At 36.6% G+C, this 18,853-nt stretch overlaps 1 protein-coding gene across 9 annotated transcripts in view; it reads right to left on the reverse strand.

Annotated features, from left to right (window-relative positions):
• CFAP54 (cilia and flagella associated protein 54) overlaps positions 1–18,853 on the reverse strand; it is a 298,057-nt gene that overhangs the window by 252,583 nt on the left and 26,621 nt on the right. For 7 of the 9 annotated variants that reach the window (XM_046646604.1, XM_046646606.1, XM_046646605.1 and 4 more), the window contains 8 exons: positions 17,218–17,331; positions 16,993–17,094; positions 12,419–12,617; positions 6,311–6,492; positions 6,058–6,223; positions 5,018–5,103; positions 2,903–3,037; positions 1,712–1,859 (listed from right to left, as the gene is read on the reverse strand). In XM_046646604.1, the coding sequence (XP_046502560.1) occupies positions 1,712–1,859; positions 2,903–3,037; positions 5,018–5,103; positions 6,058–6,223; positions 6,311–6,492; positions 12,419–12,617; positions 16,993–17,094; positions 17,218–17,331 (1,132 nt within the window). Of the gene's footprint in view, positions 1–1,711; positions 1,860–2,902; positions 3,038–5,017; positions 5,104–6,057; positions 6,224–6,310; positions 6,493–12,418; positions 12,618–16,992; positions 17,099–17,217; positions 17,332–18,853 lie in introns of those variants that run through there. The other 2 variants (XM_046646607.1, XM_046646603.1) reach the window with 2 other exon arrangements.

Below are 18,853 nucleotides of genomic sequence, written 5' to 3' on the forward strand. Positions count from 1 at the left end.
TGACCAGATTTCTTCAAAAAAATAAATAGCTTGAAAAGAGGGTGAAGAAAGAAAAAACTATTACAGATTAGAAAGAGAGATTTAAGAAACATGTAAGAAAATAAAATGTGTGGGCTTGTTTGGATCCTGACTGGAACAAACCAACTTAAGACATTTTTAATACAATCACAAACATAGGAAGTTTCACTAATTTTGTAAGGTATAATAAAAATGGCATTGTGGCTTTATAAAGAAAAATCTTCATCTATTACAGATCGATGGATAGATAGATAGATAGATAGATAGATAGATAGAAACATATATATTAGGTATTTGCTGGTAGAGATAACATAACGTTTGCTTTAAAACATTCCAGAAAAAAGCAAGTGTTGCCAGGAGAGATGAAATAAGATTGGAAAAATGTTGAAAATTATTGGTATTGGATGATGCATACATGGCGACTTATTTCATCTCTCTACTTTATAAGTGAAATTCTGCATAATAAAAGTATAAAAAAAGGAAAAAGCATTTTAAGACAGAACATTTCAAAAAATATGACTTCAGGCCATTGAATGTGTTGGACAGCCAGGGACCTCTAAGCAGTGGTTCTCAAACTTTGATGCCTATCAAAATCCCTTGGTAAGCTAATAAAGACTACAAAGGTCCAGCCTAGATGAAACAGGATAGGGCCTGTGTCTTGCACTTTTAACAAATTCCCAGGTGATACTGCTGTCAATCAAAGTTTGAGAACAGTGGCTATAAAACTCCATTTGCAAAGCCACACTCAACAACCAAGGATAGGTAGAGCCAGATTAGTGAACCTTCGGGAAAATCATTACTGTATTACAAAGTCCCCCAAATGTCACACATACTCTGTAAGTGGGGTGAAATAGGAAAGTAGATACCCACCATGGACACCCCCACCTCATTCTCTACATGTGGGTTAACTAATGAAACAGAGAGCTCCGGGGTTCAACCACAGGCAGAGAATGGACAAGCAGGTCAGAGCATAAGGCCATCGTTTGAGAGAAGGCACCTTCTGGGAGGAGAAGAGAATGATGGTAGAAAGGGGTCGGGACAGGGAGAGTAGGGGAGTGGGTGGGAAATGAGGGCAAAAAGAAGACGACAAGAAGAAAGGAGAAAAGAAGAGGAGAAATAGAATAAACAAAGAAAGAAAAAGAATTTTTAAAGGAGGTAATCAGACGAGAGGAGAGAATTAAAAAGGAGACAAAAGGTAGAAGGACACTGATCCATTCAACATTTATTTGAGCTCCCTCTCTGTGTCAGGCAGAGTGGTGGGTGCCAATAATATAAGGGTGACCAAAACATGCTCTCTTCCTTTGAGAAACATACACTCTATCGGGAAACGGAAGAGGAGGAAGTAGAAAAGGGGATAAAAGGGAAGAGAGAAAGGAAAAAAAAGGAAGCTTGGGGCAGAGGAGAGAGGAGCAGGTGGTCAAGAGGAATGGAAAAGGGGAACACATGACTGAGAAGCAGACAAAAATAGTTTTGTCTCGCACTGAATCATAGAGTATATAACCTTTTTTTAACATCCACTTGGTTAAACCTATACTATTTCTATTTCTGATTATAAATCAACAGTGAAGCACAATGAAATGCCTAGTTTCTAATAACAGAAGTTATTCTGTATCCCAATTTATATTTATATATTCATGTGTGTATGTATATATATATATTTTATAACCTCATACTTTTTCACTCAATATTTTACCTAGAGATTTTTTTAATTTTCTTGGGTTTCCTAAAGACTCCAATATTTCACTTAATCGTAATGTGACCTCAGCCACCACCACAATGTCAAAGCCTTCCATTTTACAGCAGTGAATTACTTCATTTATCTGCCACAGAAGATATACCCACTAAAAAGAGAAAACATACAGTAAAATCATTTAAAGTGCATTACATTGTAGAAATAGTCACATTTCTCAAAATTTAGTACTTCTTTAAAATCACCATCTTCTAATCATATGAAAATGTTATACAGGTACCCCTCCTTATTAGCGCATCTTAATTATAAATAATATAAAGATCAGTGATCCTAATAAGATGGTATTTAACAATCAGTCTATTTACATAAATTCGTAAAGAAGATTCACTTAAGCTTAGAGTCTACCTATCTACAGCCATATTGGAAAATTCAGCACCTGTTATTTTTACATATCAGTGAAGATTATCTGTATCTTCAAAATTCTTATTCTCCCTTCTAAAAGCAGCTGCTGTGATCACTACAAAGTCCTCCAAAACAGTGAGGAGGCAGCAGGTGTTTCAATCTCTATGCGAGGTGCCTTGAAAACTGTCTTTCATGCCTTTATCCCCAAAGCTTAGCACATAAAATTAGCCATCACACTCTGGGAGCTAAGATGAGAAAATAATATTCATGCACCCACATCATTACTTTCTCAGAGTACATGATAAAAGTCACGCCCATGCATCCTAATGCAGCTAATCTGAGGAGGCCTCGGAATCACAGGAGACTGTGTTATTGCTAAAATATTGTCTCCTAAGTTTCCAGGTTATAATATTCACCTGCTCAAGTTTCTCCTTCCCATAAACAGCTCTTTAAAATTGTCTAAATATATTATTGCAAAAAAAAAAAACCCTGAAACTCCTTACCTATTTGTATTTTCTAATATTAACCTTCTTAATGAATTTATCCAAGCTCATGTGACCTTAGACACACTATATTTATTCCTCCCTTAAAAACCTAAAACACCTCCCCACTCCCCAAAACTCAACCGAGGCAGAAGTGCGGAGAACACACTTTAAAGGGGCTCATGTACCACTACATCTAAAGAATGGTACTTATGCAGGTGGGTAAATACAGAAAACTCAGATTTGAACTGTGCATCACAACTTAAATTAGCAATAAAAAAAACATGTGAAAGGAAACAAAAAGGAATACTTTATTAGTGCTGATTTTCTGGATGAATTTTGCATAGTCATTTCTGGACACATGGATCCGCTGAAGTCCTACTTTGCATTTCTGCCATAGGAACATTACCATGTCCACAACGATTTCTTTATCTGGCTGAACATTCTGAAAATAAAAGGGATAAAGCAAATTGGTAAGAATAGTAAGATATATAGATATGTAACATTTAACGGGTGCCAGGCAACATTCTAAGAGCTTTACATATACGGCAATGGACTGAATGTTTGGGTCTTCAAATTCCTATGTGGAAATCCTAACTCCCAGTGTGATCGCATAGGACGTGGGGCCTTTAGGAGGTAATTAGGCACAAGAGTGGAACCTTCAAGATGGGATTAGTGTGCTTATAAAAGGGACCCCCAGAGTCTCTCACTCTCTTTCCACCAAGTGAAGACACGGTGAGAAGACAGCTCTCTATGAACCAAGAGGCGGGCTCTCACCAGACACCAAATTTGTTGGTGCATTGATCTGGGATTTCCCAGCCTCCATAACTGTGAGAAATAAACGTTGTTGTTTACGCCACCCAGGCTATGGTGTTTTGCTATGGCAGCCCCAGTAGATGAAGATATCCACCAACTCATTTAATCCTCATAACAACCCTATGAGGTGAGTACTATTAATATCATCCCCACTTTACAGATGAGCAAACTGAAGCACAAGAAGATTAAGTGGTTTTTCCCAAGATGAAATGAATAGAAAGTAGCAAAGCCGGGATTCAAACCCAGGCAGTCTAGCTCTCGAGTCCTCACCCTGAAAGAATGCTCTAGGCAACTTCTGAGTCTCAAAAAAGAAAAGTCCCAAACATTTTTAGGCAAGTATGTAAACCAATTAATTCCATCCAAATCTGAAATTTTTATATCTTTTTTCTTTGTAAAATTCTTACATTAAAATAATAAAGAATGGGAGGAAGAGAAATAAACTAGTAGGGGAGAGGGAATGGGGAGCTGGGAAAGAATATGGACAAGGAGAGACATGAAGAAACTAAACAGAACGTCAACAGATGACCCAGAATGAGCACATCTCCTCTCAAATCAGTTACTTGGCTGTTTTCAGAAGAAAAATGAAGTTACTCATTATACGTGAAGTAGAAAGATAATGAGTCTATAATTAAAATATACCAAACTGGGTTCCTTTGGGGCAGCTCTAAGATTTAATTTGCATATGTAGTACCTTAGTACCACACCTGGGAACACAAAAGAGATCAACAAATGTTTATTGAATAGAATTGAACTGAACTAAGACATGCATGATTGCTAAAAGAACAGATAGACGAAATTTTCTTTCCTTTTTCAGCCTTGATTGTTGTTTTATGGTTTAGCTCTCCTACTATAATAATTACATTTGCTACCAAATACCTTTCTTTGAAAAATTAAATACCCATCAGAGGTTATGACATAATCTAATAAACCCAGAAAAAATAGAGAAAATCTAACAGGAGAACTTCTCAAGTCCCTGACTGTGTTTCACTTACTTGAACAAAAGTTAATACAGTGATTGCAATTGTGGTTTTCAAACATTTTTTACAATGGTAAAACCGCATTTTCAAATGAAATTCCATCAGTATCTCAACACTGTAGACAGGACTAATAAAAACAGGTTAGAGTGATGTTGCCCAAAGCTGGACTCCCGAGAAAACTCAGAGAAGCCCTGGGGAACCCCTGGAGTTCAGTTTTGAAACCAGTGCTATGCTAGTTTTGCTTAAACATCCATACCCCAAAATAGGTCATTTCTCAATACTGGCCATTGCGTGCAAAGTAGTTCCAAATGATACCCAGGCTTCGTACTCATGGCCTGAAATGCAGTATTTCATTAAGAATATTACTCTCCACTAACACCTTCATTACCTTCAGTATTAGAAATATAGCTAGCCTAGGAATTTCCCAAAAGGGACAGATTTGACACTCAAAATACTAACAACAAAAAGAGACAAAATTACAGTCAGGATATGACTCCACCTCTTATTCCACTGATTAAATGACATAGAATTTTGACAAAGTACAATTCCTGCAACATTTTAAATCTGGCTTTAAATTAGGTATAATAGCCTCCTTCAATGCCATTAAAAATTATCCAAAATAGCTATTTCACCTGGGAAGAGTCAGAGACACAGGAATACAAGATTGCTGCCAAATGGAAAATGTCTTCTGAATATCCGTAAGTCATCACCCAGGTATCTCAATTCACAAAGTAGAGGAAAATGAAACAAAAAAAAAATCAACTTCAAAATTTCAAACAGAAAAGGCACAGAAACACAAAAGTTCTACAAAAAGGACAGAAATGATATCTGAGTAAATATCATATCAATAAGAGACTTTAAATGTTTCTATATGAAAACCAGCCTAAGTGGGCCCTAATTCAATTAAAATAGACTATTAGTATGATCATTAATCTGCACTCTGAATACCAACTATGTCCAAAATGGAACAGAGGAAGCTTATAATATTAAAACACACATAAAATATGGCAGTTGAAATAAAATTAATAAAAATATCTATTCAGAAACCACTAGAAAAAAATGTATCATTACTTGGTGCAAATTTTTTACTGTAGTTGAGCAGCCATGCAATGCCTTAAGAGCATGAGAAAACATAAAAAAACATGGAATTAAACATTCTTATTGGTCAAAAAATAAAGATTACAGATTTTCGATTATATATACAACTTTTAAGATGAAAAAGTCATAGAATGAAAAAAACTGCATGCTGGAAAGAGAGAGGAGACCATCAAACGAACCTTCCTTACCAAAGTGAACTGAAGGCTTTTGGTTTACTGTCCTGCTGGCCTCTCACCAACAAGGCAGGAGCCAAGTAGAGCCTCATTCTTCTACTCAAACCATCATTCAGAATAAATCCAGCATCCTTAAGGCCTAGGAGCCTGCAAGATCTGGTGCCCAGCTATTTCCTTGACCTCATCCCCTACCACATGCTCAAATTCCACTACCACCACCGTCGTACTCCAGCCATACATGCCTCTTGCCATTACTTCAACAACCAAGCACACTCTTGCCTCAAGGCCCTTGCACTTGCTGCTCCCTCTGCCTTGAACATTCTTTCTCTTAACTCACCTATAAAGAGCCTATTTTATCATATAAATATCTTAATTTTTCAAAAAGGCAAATAAATACTCACCATGAAAAGTACTTTTTTTTACATGAACTTGAGCTGACTGTCCTTCTTTGCAGTTTTCCAAAGGAAAGATCAAACCTTTGTTTCTCTTTACATTGATTAGAGGCTCTATTGCAACAAGAAGAATTAAATCCTTCTCTGCTTTCTTTGACTCTGGGTCATCCTGCCTCTAAGAGAAGTGTATCCCACAAGTTAATTGGCAGTTCAATGTCATATTAACAAAATAAAAACAAATTACTGGTTTTGCTTGTATTACCTGGAGAAAATCAATAACCTGCCCAGCTGAAGATTCAAAAAGACTCCATTCCTCATAGGTAAAAGCTAATTTTACAAATTTCACAGCAGCGTCTATAGAAATTATATTTTTTCTTTTTATAATATGTTCCAGAAGAGATGTTTTTGGAAAATCAAGCATTCCATCTGCACCAGTATTTGACACTAGAAAAGCAAAGAGAGATATTTGAATGTCATGCATGCAAAGATATATTTACTAAATATTAACTATCACACACTGTCAGGCACCAGGGAAACAATGGAAAGGAAGCAAACACAATCCTTGCCTTCACAGAGCTCACACCTTAGTGGGGGAAACAAGAAACCTCAGTGGGCTAATACAGGGTGCTGCGGGGACAAACAGGAAGGACATTGAACATGGGTTTGAATGGGACAGCGGTACAATAAGGCTACCCAAAAGAAGGAACATAGAATCTCAAATACAGAGAATGAGCAAGAGTTAACTAGTCAAATAGGCAGCTAGATATTACAGATTGAAAGCTCAGGAAAGAGATCTAAAATAGGATATAGCTTTAGAGTCATCATTATATAATCATAGAAAACGATAAAACCAGGCATGGGCAATGTACAGCTGCCCAGGACAGAACAGCAAAGAACACCAACATGTAAGAGAAGGGCAGAGGGAGGAAAGGCTGCAAAGGAGAGTGCTTGGAGAGAAAGGAGTAGTCAACAGTAACGTATACTACAGAAAGAAAAGGAAGACAAGTGCTGAAAAGTGATCCCTGGATTGAACAATAAAGAGGTCGTCCATGACATTCTCAGTAGAGTGCTGGGGTCAGAAGACTGCCTAGGTATATGCAGAAAGGAAAGAATTTGGGACGGTGAAAACAGACAATACCTTCATTAAATCTAACTTTAACAAGACGAAGAAAAAGAGGGAGAAAGCTGGAAGAGGACGTGGGAGGAAGGGACAGTTTGGAGAAGTTAGGCCTAAAGACCTAAAGAGGAAGTGAGGAACATCCCTCCCATTCTAAAGAGACAGCGGAAGGATGGGTGCAGATGAAGGTAAATTTTCAGGTTTGGGCGAAGGAAGTCAAGCAAATTCTAATCTGAGATCTTTTACTTTCCTTGTGAAGAAGAGATGACCCCAAACTGCGGCACAGAGGCTCCTCACCCTCAGATGGGGACACACACACACACACACATACACACACACACACACACATCCTAAGCTTACTTAGAAGTACACAAGCTACAGTCCAGGCTTTCACCCCTCCTTCCAGGTGGACACTGTAGCCAAGTCAGCTGACTATTCCAAGACAACAGAAGCTAAGCTCAGGAGGAAAGAAAGCTAAAAGCACAAACAGCTTGAAACAAAGACCACACATGAAAACATCCTTTACCAGAGGAAGCATAATAATGGAACAGAGTGAACTTAAGCTTAATAAGTATTCTTTCAAGGAAATAAGAGAGGATATTAGAAACATGAAGCAAGAACAAACTACGGTGAAAAAGAATCAAATGGAGACTAGGTATAAAGTATACTATTGTTGAAACAAAGAATTCAGTAGATGGATGGAACAAAACAGTGAGAATTGAAGAACAAACTAGTGACCTGGAAAATCAGATTGAGAAACCTTCCCTGAAGGCAATAGAAAAGAATAAACAGATGAAAACAATAAAATTAATAAGATATGGAGAGTGGATGTGTTAGCATCTGTCTATCAGGATCCTTGGAGAATTTTTAAAAGTAAACATAAGGGAAGGAATGAAGAAGTCCCATGAAAAATTAAAGAAAGATGTAAGACCTCAAAGTACTGCCTGTATTACTAAACCCACCCCAGACCTAGTATAATGAAATGAAAAGACATCCTAAGAAATAGAAAACTGTAAAGGCTAAATCTATAAAACAATAAAATTTAAACAGACAGACTTCTCAACACCATATGCAAGACTAGGGAGAAATATCTTTAAAATTTTTAAAGAAATAAACTGTTAAGCAAAATATTATATCCAGCTAAACTATTTCAAATTTCTTAAAGTTTGTATTTGTGCAAAAAGAAATTAATTTAGAAAGAAGCAGTAAAAATGAGAAGTAAGGATGAGGAAAAAAAACTTAATAAATGTGTTTACTGTCTTAAAAAGCAATGACCAGGACTTGTATCTAGAACATACAATGAACTCTCAAAATTCACCAGAAAAAATAAACAAACAACCCAATTAGAAAATGAGCAAAAGATACTGAAGAGGAAGAGGACGTAAAGATGGCAAATAAGCACATGAAAAGATGTTCAGCATCATTAGTCATTAGGGAAAAGCAAATTAAAGTCACAATGAAATATTACTACACACTTCTCAGAATGGCTAAAAAAATAGTAATAACACCAAATACTGTTGAGGATGTTATGAAATTGGGTCATTCATATATTGCTGGTGGAAGTGTAAAATGGTACAGTCACCCTGGAAAATATTTAGGCAGTTTCTTAACAAAACTAAATATGTGCTTACCATATGACCCAACAATTGTACTCTCGAGCATTTATCCCAGAGAAATGAGAACTCATGTTCACACAAAGATCTGTACTCAAATGTTCATAGCAGCTTTATTCCTTATAGCTGAAAACTAGAAACAACTAAAATGTCCCTCAACAGGTGAATGCTTAAACAAACTATGATACATCCATACCATAGACTACTACTCAGTAATACTAAGAAGTGAACTATTAATACACACAACAACTTCGATACATCTCAAGGGAATTATGGTGAGTGAAAGGACTCACATGTAGTCACCTAGTTTATGACAAAGCAATACTATAGTCAATGGGAAAAGAAAGATCTTTTGAATACGTGGTGCTGTGTCAACTGGATATTACACGGAAATAAATCAATCTTGATTCCTACCTCATACCAACTAAAAAGATCTAAATTTAGTCCTAATGTGAGAGCTAAAATAATAAAGCTTCTAGAAGAAAGCATAGAAATATCTTTCACAACTAGAAGGACCCACAACTAAAATATACAACTATGTACTTGGGAGGTTTGGGGACAAAAAGCAGGAAAAAAAGAAAAAGAAATATATCTTTATGACATTGGGGTAGCAGAGATTTCTTAAGCATGACACAAAAATAGTTAACTGTAAAGGATATATTGATAAATTAGACTACATTAAAATTAAGAATTCTTGTTCCTTAATAACTACAATTAAGAGAATGAAAATGCAAGCCACCAAATGGGAAAAGATATTTGCAATACATGTATTCAGAAAAGGACTTCTATCCAGAATCTATAACGAATTCCTACAAACCAATAAGAAAAAAGTAAACAGCCCAGTAGAAAAATGGGCAAAAGATCTTGTTGGTTCGCAAAATGGCCTCTGTACATGGGGGGCAAGGAGAGACTGAAGAAAGAGACAGACCACTCCAAACCGGTAGGTGGAAGTTTTAATAAGCAAGAGAACTTATATATATGAGGCTTGTCTTGAGTGGATGCAAGATGAGCAGATCTCCACAGCTGCCCAGTAGAATCTTAAAAGTTTATATAGAAGCTTTACTGAGTTCAGTCACATATTCAGTCCAGATACTCTCAACAACACCTTACTCTCTCAAGGGTATGTACGTCCTTGAAACGGCTTCTAGTATGCGAATAGTAGGCAAGATGTACATTCCAAGGACAGGGTAAGGGTTAAGAAGCCTCTGATTGCCTGGGTCCAGCTCATGGGTCAACCAGCAGTCATATCCTCTTGATGACCTCCTCCAACAGATCTGAACAGCACTTCACAAAATAGGATATCCAAAATAGGTCATCAGAGAAATGCAAATTAAGTTTATAATGTAATACCATTGAATTCACACCAGCATAGACAAAAGGAAAAAGACATATAAATCTAAGTATCAGAATTTGGAACAATTAGAACTCTCATAAAATGCTGATGGGGGTGTAAATTGGTAAAAATCACTTTGGAAAAGAGTATCTGCTACAGCAAAACACACACATAGCCTACGTTGTATCAATTCCACACCGACAGAAATACATAGCAGACAATGTTTAACACAGCTCTCTCAGCAATTTACAAAACAAGCAGACTAAAAACAATCACTAGGAATAGAGAGTACTTAGCTACAAACTTTACAAACTTAACCTAACCAACATAAATATAAAGCAATGCACCCAACAACAAAAGCACACACAGTCTTTTCAAGTACATACCGGCTATTTACCAAAATTGAACACAAATTAGGCCATAAAGCACATCTCAACAGATTTCAATGGTTTCAAATAATACAGAATATGCTTTCTCACCACAGTATAATTAAGCTAGAAATCAATAACAAAAAGATAATTAGAAAATCTCATGTTTTGAGTCATGATCCATGTATCAAAGAACTCACAATGGGAATTAGAAAACATTTTTAATTAAATGGTAACGAAGGTATGATATACATAAAAACTTCAGGTACATAGCTACAGCTGCACTGAGAAAGAAATGTCTTAATATGCATATATTAAATAAGGATAAATCCCAAAAACCAATGACCTAATTTCCCAAGTCAATAAATTTTTAAAAATCAGAAAAATGAATCCAAGAAAGTGGAATAAAGGAAATAATAAAGAACAGAAATGATTAATATGGGAAAATGTACAATAGAGAAGATAAAAAAGTCAAATGTTGTTCTTGGAGAAGACTACTGAAATTGATTCACTCCTGGTGAAACTGATGAAATGGGAGAAAAGGCAAACTGACCACTATCAGGAATGACTGCTATAGATCCTACAGCTGTTAAGAAGGTCGTAATGAGATATTATAAGCAACTTTATAAAGATTTGAAAACATTAGATAAAATTGAAAATTTTCAAGTAAAGTACGATTTACCAAAATGATAGAAGATTTTTTTTAAATGAAAAGAAAGCCTAAATCATTCTAAATCTAAGGAAGAAATTTAATCCATAGTTAAAAACCTTTCCACAAAGAAAATTTCAGGTCCAAATGGCTTCACCAGTAAACTCAACCAATTTAGGAAGAAATAACATCAAGCTGACACAAACTCTTCCAGATAATATAGAAAGAAGGCATACTTCTCAATTCTTTTTATGAGGCCAACATGACCTTGAGAGCAAAATCTAAAAAGGACATTATAAGAAAGGAAAATCTCTCTCATGAACAGAAAGGCAGAAATATTAGACATTAGCAAAAGAATGAAGCAATATATAAAAAGGACAATCCTCACCTCCACATTATATTTATTCCAAAAATACAGAGTAGTTAAAAATTAAATAAGCAATCAATGTAATTCACCACATTAATAAAAATAAAAGAGAAAAGCCATTCGATCAACCGAATAAATCTCAATAAATCCAGCAAAGGCTTTTGATAAAATTCAATAACTATTCAGGATTAAAAACAAATAAAACTCTTAGCAAACCAAGAATAAAAGAAACTTCCTTAACATGAAAAAGGATATCTAGAAAAATCCTTCAGCGAATATCAAAATTAATGGGAAAATGTTGAAAGCTTCCATCTGAGATCATAAATGAGACAGGGAGGGCTGCTATCACCACTTCCATTTCATATTTTATTGGAGATCCTATCTAGGGCAGTAAGTCGAGAAATGCGAGAAAAAAGAAACTAAAGGATTAATAATTGAAAAGACAGAAATATAATTGTTATTATTCATAGATGACATGATTGTATACATAAAAAATCCAAAAGAAAAATCTACTAATAAATCGTTTGAACTTTCCTTTCTTTTTTTTTTTTTTCTTTTTAAGGAACATTAGCCCTGAGCTAACATCTGCTGCCAATCCTCTTTTTGCTGAGGAAGATTGGCCCTGAGCTAACACCTGCGCCCATCTTCCTCTATTTTATATGTGGGACGCCTGCCACAGCATGGCATGATAAGTAGTGCGTAGGTCTCCGCCCGGGATCCAAACCAGCGAACCCTGGGCTGCCAAAGCAGAGCGCGTGAACTTAACCACTATGCCATTGGGCCGGCCCCTGAATTTTCAATTGAGTTTAGCAGGGTTGCTGAATTCAAGATCAATACGAATTGGATATCAGTTGCTTATGTGTGGACTACCATGCTAAGATTTTCATTATTCATGTTCTACCATAAAGTATTAACTTATTTACTTATTAAAAGTTCTTTTCCTGCTATAAACAGTTCTGAGACAACATCACGAATTTCTACTTCCTCTGTAACAACAGGTCCAGTTTGGAGTGTTCGTCTATTCGAATCAGAAAGAGCTTCCAAGACAGCCAGAAACCGCGCTGCAGCGCTATCAAACATCTCTTCCAACAACCGTTCTGTGAGGGTATACGGCCACGGCAACTGGAACAAAAAAACACAGTCTATTTTTTTAAGGTTCTACAATGTTTGTATTATAAGGCAAAGATAAGTAAGGCATGCTTAATTAATGCTAATAGAGAGAGTGGTTGGCCTATCAGAGAGATGGCTGCTTTTATGGTTTTCATTTTTTGAGGTGTCACTCCAGACTCCATCAAAGTTCATATCATGCTGCCATTACCTCAAACACTTTGCTATTCCTTTATATGTTTGTGTTTCCAAGGCAGCTTTAAAAGGCTGTTTACTACTGTCTTTTTATTAGGGCGGCATTAATCTCCATCTGCTTTGTTGGACCTTAATTACAGCCTTCAGGAACTGATACTCACACTTGGATTGCCTAAGAATCTCTCAGGAGTGCTTTTCGGATTCACAGACCAGATCTCCAGAGATTCAGCGGGTCTGGGTGGGGCATTTTTAACAAGCACTGTAGAAAATTCTAATGCAGGAGGTCCTCAAACCCAAATTTGAAACAATATTTTAAAGTATAAATAACTGGTCTTATGGTAGCTAACTCTAAAGAAGGGTTGACCACTTGTATATTAATAAGAGCTCTCGTGAATTTCTGGCCACTCTGCTTTGTATCGGCCCAGGAGGATTCCGGAACCTCCTGCAGACGGCTTGCCTCTACACTTACTCTTCTCTCTGACAAATGACCTGTTCTCTGTATTTAGATTACCAGGAAATAAAAGAGGTAGCTCTAGTTGGCTTTTCTAGAGTCATATTCCCCAGGATTCCCTTGCTTCTTTCCTCTTCTTGGGGCAAAGTCAGAAAGACAGAAAAATAGAAGCAGGGATAAAGCTGGTTTGGACTGTTTTTCCCCAAACACCAACTTCGCTACTTATTAGCATTAGTGCCTTTCCAACCCATAGGTCAACCCTTACGTTAAAAACCTCAATAAAAGTTGAACTTCATGCCATGTTCTCTCTTTCTTTACAAACAGAGGTAAGAGTTTCTTCTAAGATTTTTACCGTAGGTTAAAACAGAGCTTTAAAAAATTATATTTAGACAGCATAATAAACTTTCTAATAATTAGAAGCATTCAAAATGAAAGTATAAAACCCAAATAGATTACAGTGAAATTGTTTTTTAAAATATCAGACAGCTAGCAAAAGTAGAATAGAATATTTATCAGAGATATAGATGAATACCAAGTAAAAGATTTTAAAATATAAATATTTAAAGGATCTTAAAAAAAAGATTTAAAGCTAAAGTAATAAAGAATAATTGATTGCCAAGCACGACAAGCAAAATATTAATATCTCTAAAAACAATGAGCCCATTCTAATGTATTTTAAAAATTAACATCTCTAGTAGATAAATGGTAAGACTGTGAAAGATAATTCACAAGAAAAGGAACTATAAAGCATAAACACAAATAAAAAGGAAAGTTGGATCAAAGAAATAAAATGACAACCCATTTTATGAAAACTGAACTATAAAAAAGTAAAGAAATAGTAATATCAAAACGATCATAGCTTGTGGTAAAATTGGTACACACAGCTTATCACTTAGTGGTACCCGTTTTGGAAATCACTTTGGCAATATACATCAAAAGAAAGAAAAGTGTTTGTATCCTTTGATTTGAATGCTATGCCTTGAATTTTATCCACAGGAAATAAAAGAAAGAAAAAATAATATACTTGAAGATGTTGATTGCATCAATATTGATAATAGCAAAGAAGTGGACATAACTAAAATAACACTAATAAAAATATTAGACATAGTCTGGCACATATACTGCATAGGCATACTAGACCATCTTTCAAAATGCTAGGATGGTGAAAAGCCGAATAACACAATCCATCCCGTCTGTTCCACTTCCACCTCTAAATACTATGGTTTCCATGACATCTAGTCCACGAGATGTAGTCTGCTAATTCTCCAACATAATATACCCACCCCAGTCAAGCTCAGTTTCTCACTATCTCCCAGTAAACTTTGCTTCCAAACTATAATCATGCTCTGGTCCTTTCTCAGAACGTTTTCCCCTCTTCTCCCTGTCTAGTCAAACCCTGCTCATTATGCCAAAACCACTCAAAAACTGAACAGAACTACAACTTAGTCTTCTCTATATTCTGCCACTTTTGGGACCACAGTTGGCTGTTGAACGCATGAAATGAAAAAGAAATAATAGTAATAGGTAAATTACTAAGGACCTACCACACGCCAGGAACATTCTAAGGGCTTTCCATGTAACTAATTTCATTGCTACCATTATTTCTTTCTTAATACTTATCATAAACTTTGATTGATTGATCAATTGATTGATTGGTTGGTTATGTAATTTCTCCACTAGAATGTAACATCTATCTTGTTCACATAGCAGGGACTTTAAAAACATTTATTGAATGAATCACTAAACAGTCAATCATTACAAGTCTGAATTAGTAGTCCTTTCAAAGAATCCTTTGAAAGTCAAAATGATTTACTGTGAATTAATAACTCACTTACAAGCTCAGAACTTTTTCATAAGAGAGACATAATGCATACTGAAATTACTTTCTTTTGTAGAAACATAATAAAATTATTTCATACATATAAAGCAGCATATTCTTCAAAAGGTGTCAAAGGAATAAACTAAGACTTTATAAGAAGGATATGCTGACTATTCTCTGTAACAACCACCCACTAAAGAATTATAATTTTTTTCTGAAAAGATACACCACCAGAATTTCCCATATAATAATTATCTTAAAGGAAATCACAAATAAATTGGTTTTTAATGTAATGTTCCTTCAAATTTTAAACAATTTTTAAAAATATATTTAATTTTTATACGAGGACGATTATAAGTCAGGGCCTAATAATACGCTAATGCATGACAATGTTGCAGCTTTGCATACTGAAATTTGGTCTGCTCAGAGAAAAAAATGGTGGTGAGAAAAAAAAATTGTCCCCCACTCTCTTATAAAGAGTATAGTAGTATTACTTACCAATACCAAATGTAGGCAGGTCAACAGCCCATCAAGGACTTATCTATAATTTGGCGATTTACCACCCCCACCAATTATACACCATCGGTCATTAAGGGATATGATTTAAAAGCGGTATATGAACTGCACTGCTGGGCTCTGTAGTCAATATATCATAGTCACACTAAATAACAATAGAAAGCTACCATGTCCAAATAATATTTGTATTTAAATATTATGATTTATGTAAAAAAATAATTACTCCTACATGTTATAAGAAGAAATGAGGACAGAGAATAGCCATCACCGGGGCAGCAAAAGCACGGCCAGAGACACGGGTTCTGGTTCCAGGGCTGCCAGCAGCTGGCTTTGCGACCTTAAACCAGTAATTTAAATACTCAGGGCTTTATTTTTCCCATCTGTAATAGGAAAGGGCTGAACCAGATGATTTCTAAAATCCCTTCCCGGTTCTGAGATTCTAAAACTCTGGTGTCAGAAACTGCTCACTTCCTCCCCCTCACTTTCATTTGCAGTCCCTACAAAGCAGCTCACAGGAGAGAGTTTAACGCCATCTTGAACAGTCAGGGGAAGCTTCAAAGAAACATGGAACTGAGCCTGGAGGGATACTGAGATTCAGGAAGGCAAAGGGGAAGAATGTGGGAGAAGGAAAAGGCAGGAGGGAGAAAGGACAGAGGACCCCACAGACATAACCAGGTCCCTCTCCCCTTCCTGATAGCTGTTTGTGCTGTGGGCCAAACTCGCTTGTGGCCTCGAGGTGCCGTGTGCTGGGTGTTGACACGGGAGAAGAAGAGACTACTGTCACTTCCACACTGGGCATTACTGCCTGTGCGAGGTCCTTCGGAGCTCTCTTACCTCCTCTCTGGCAGAATGACCTGAAATTTTCGAAATGAGGGCTGCTCCTCAATCTGGCCCTCAGCAGCGGTCCTGAGCAGAGCTGTCTGATGACTGTAATAACATGATTCCAGGGGGAAATAAGTTGTTGTTTTAAGCCCCCGAGACATGGGGCTGTTTGTTGATAGAGTGTAACCCAGTCCCCAAACACTCCCAAAGGTGAGAGCCGAAGCTGATGAGAAGGGGCGCCTCCAGCTTCTCTGTGACCTCGGAGCCTTCTAAAGCCAACAGCTGGCGTCAGAGACAAAGGCCTCTGCGGCACCACCACCAACAGGCCTGTGTGTTTGGACCTTTGCCAGGCTCTTCTTCAGCCTCTTGCCCTTCAAACTTACTGGGATTGTGCAAAGGTCAAGAGCTTTGAGAAAGGGATGAAGTAAGGCCGCGTCCAAATTGGGAAGGCATTCTTCTACTTGCCATTGGTGCAGAGAATGGGGTGCAGAATTTAATATTGAGTGAGCAGCCTTAAAAACCACAGAGGTCCAAGAAAAACACACTGCAGAGGGAGTCTGAAATAGAGAAGACGTTCTTAGACTTACAGTTTGTGCTTCCTTTAGGTTAATTCTTATCTTTGGTCTAAAGATATTTTTGTTTCTTCTTCTAGATTCAAACACCCCTCTTTTGAAGATCATCACCGCCATCTGCCTCAAAAAGAAAAATTATATATGAAGTAACAGTGGGAGGCACTCCTCAACCACTAAAATTAAGTACTTAATCAACTGCAGAGCACAGTGAATTTCTTTTATTTCATGAAATTTTTATACCTTTATCGTGGCCTCTCTATAATATTTTCTAGATTCTTCCAGTGATTGTGAGGAACTCATTAATTCCAGATGCTTTAACTCATCAATTTTAGCTAAAGCGCGCCGAGCGAATGCCTGTATGCGATTAAAATAAATTTAATTCATAATAAGTAAGAATATGGCGATTAAAAATGTATCAAAACAGTATGTTTTACTCTCCCAGACATTTGATTTAATTGGTGAATTAAACGCTAGGCCGATGCTGACTCCACAACACGGTAGCTAGTCCATCTATCATTTCCTATAAGCACCACTGAATTCTGTAGATTGGAAGTTAACGAAGTGTCAGATACACTAACTTTATGAATTAAGAAATTCAGAAAAGTAAGGAAAGTTAAATTTTGGGTTAAATAGTAGCTTTATATAGATTATCACTTCTTTGGCACTGCATGCGCGTGCGCGCGCACAAACACACACAAACACACCCACTGCTCAGTGCTCTTCTCGAATTCTAACCTTCTACCAAAGCATGCTGTATTATCTATTCAGCTGTTCACATTGTCCATTCATTTATAGGGCCCTTTATGCATCTTTGTATCTCCAGCCCCCAGCATGCAGGAAGTATTTATTAATATCTGAAATAATAACTTATTTCCCCCTGGAATCATGTTATTACAGTCATCAGATATTATAAAATATAAATAAACAAAATATAAATAAATTAATATTTATTAATATCAGGTCACCATTATTATAATTTTCTAGAGATAATAACAAAAAGAGTTCAATTCATGTCATTTATTTTATCAGTTCTTTGAAATACTTCATTTACATGTTATGATTTTTCATGACAATGAGTCCAGACCACAATAGTAACATACATAAAGGGTTAAATTTTCTAATAAGGAGGAATTCCTACAGGAATCAAATGGTCAAAACTATGTAAACATTCCATTCCTGATAATTTTAATAGCTATAGAAATATGCCACTTCTAGTACACTAAAATTAACTATACATATACAGTGAGTAGTTTCTAGAATTTATCTTGGGCTAGAAAAAGTATCCCACAAGGACTATATTAGGCCATTCCCCTACCTGTGGGCCACTACCATCCAAACCCTTCAAATTAGTTCAGGCAGGAAAATCTAAATGTAAAGGAGCCATTAATGGACTAGATTATTTCTTTATGGCTGTGAACAGGGACTCGTACAGCTGTGAAGGCTCTGTCCTGCACAAGACGTCCAGCCAAGAGGTTGAGTGAGGGCTGAAATCCAGCCCACCCTGCACTCACCAAGCCATGCAGCCTGGTGCAGGTTTGTGTTGGCCCAAAGGAAGGTGTGCCCATTTTCATTCTCACCAAGGGCCCATCCACTGATAAGTCAAATACCATGCACTGTACAAGAGTGCCTTTTTTCATTTACACAGAGGATACTGTATAGGCCAACAAAAGCCTTCACCAGTTAAGTTATATCTCAAGTAGTTAGTCTAAAAGATACACAAAAAAAGAGGAAAAACAAGAAATAAAATATATTAAATAAACAATGGCTGGAAGCAGAGAAAAGGAAGACAAATGGATAGTAGGTGGCACGGAATACAAAACTAAACAGGGAAGGAAAGTGCCTGCATACAAGAATACAACGAGGAAGCGAAGATGCC

The sequence above is a fragment of the Equus quagga genome, chromosome 19 (genome assembly GCF_021613505.1).
Source record: "Equus quagga isolate Etosha38 chromosome 19, UCLA_HA_Equagga_1.0, whole genome shotgun sequence".
NCBI classification, from domain to species: Eukaryota; Metazoa; Chordata; class Mammalia; order Perissodactyla; family Equidae; genus Equus; species Equus quagga.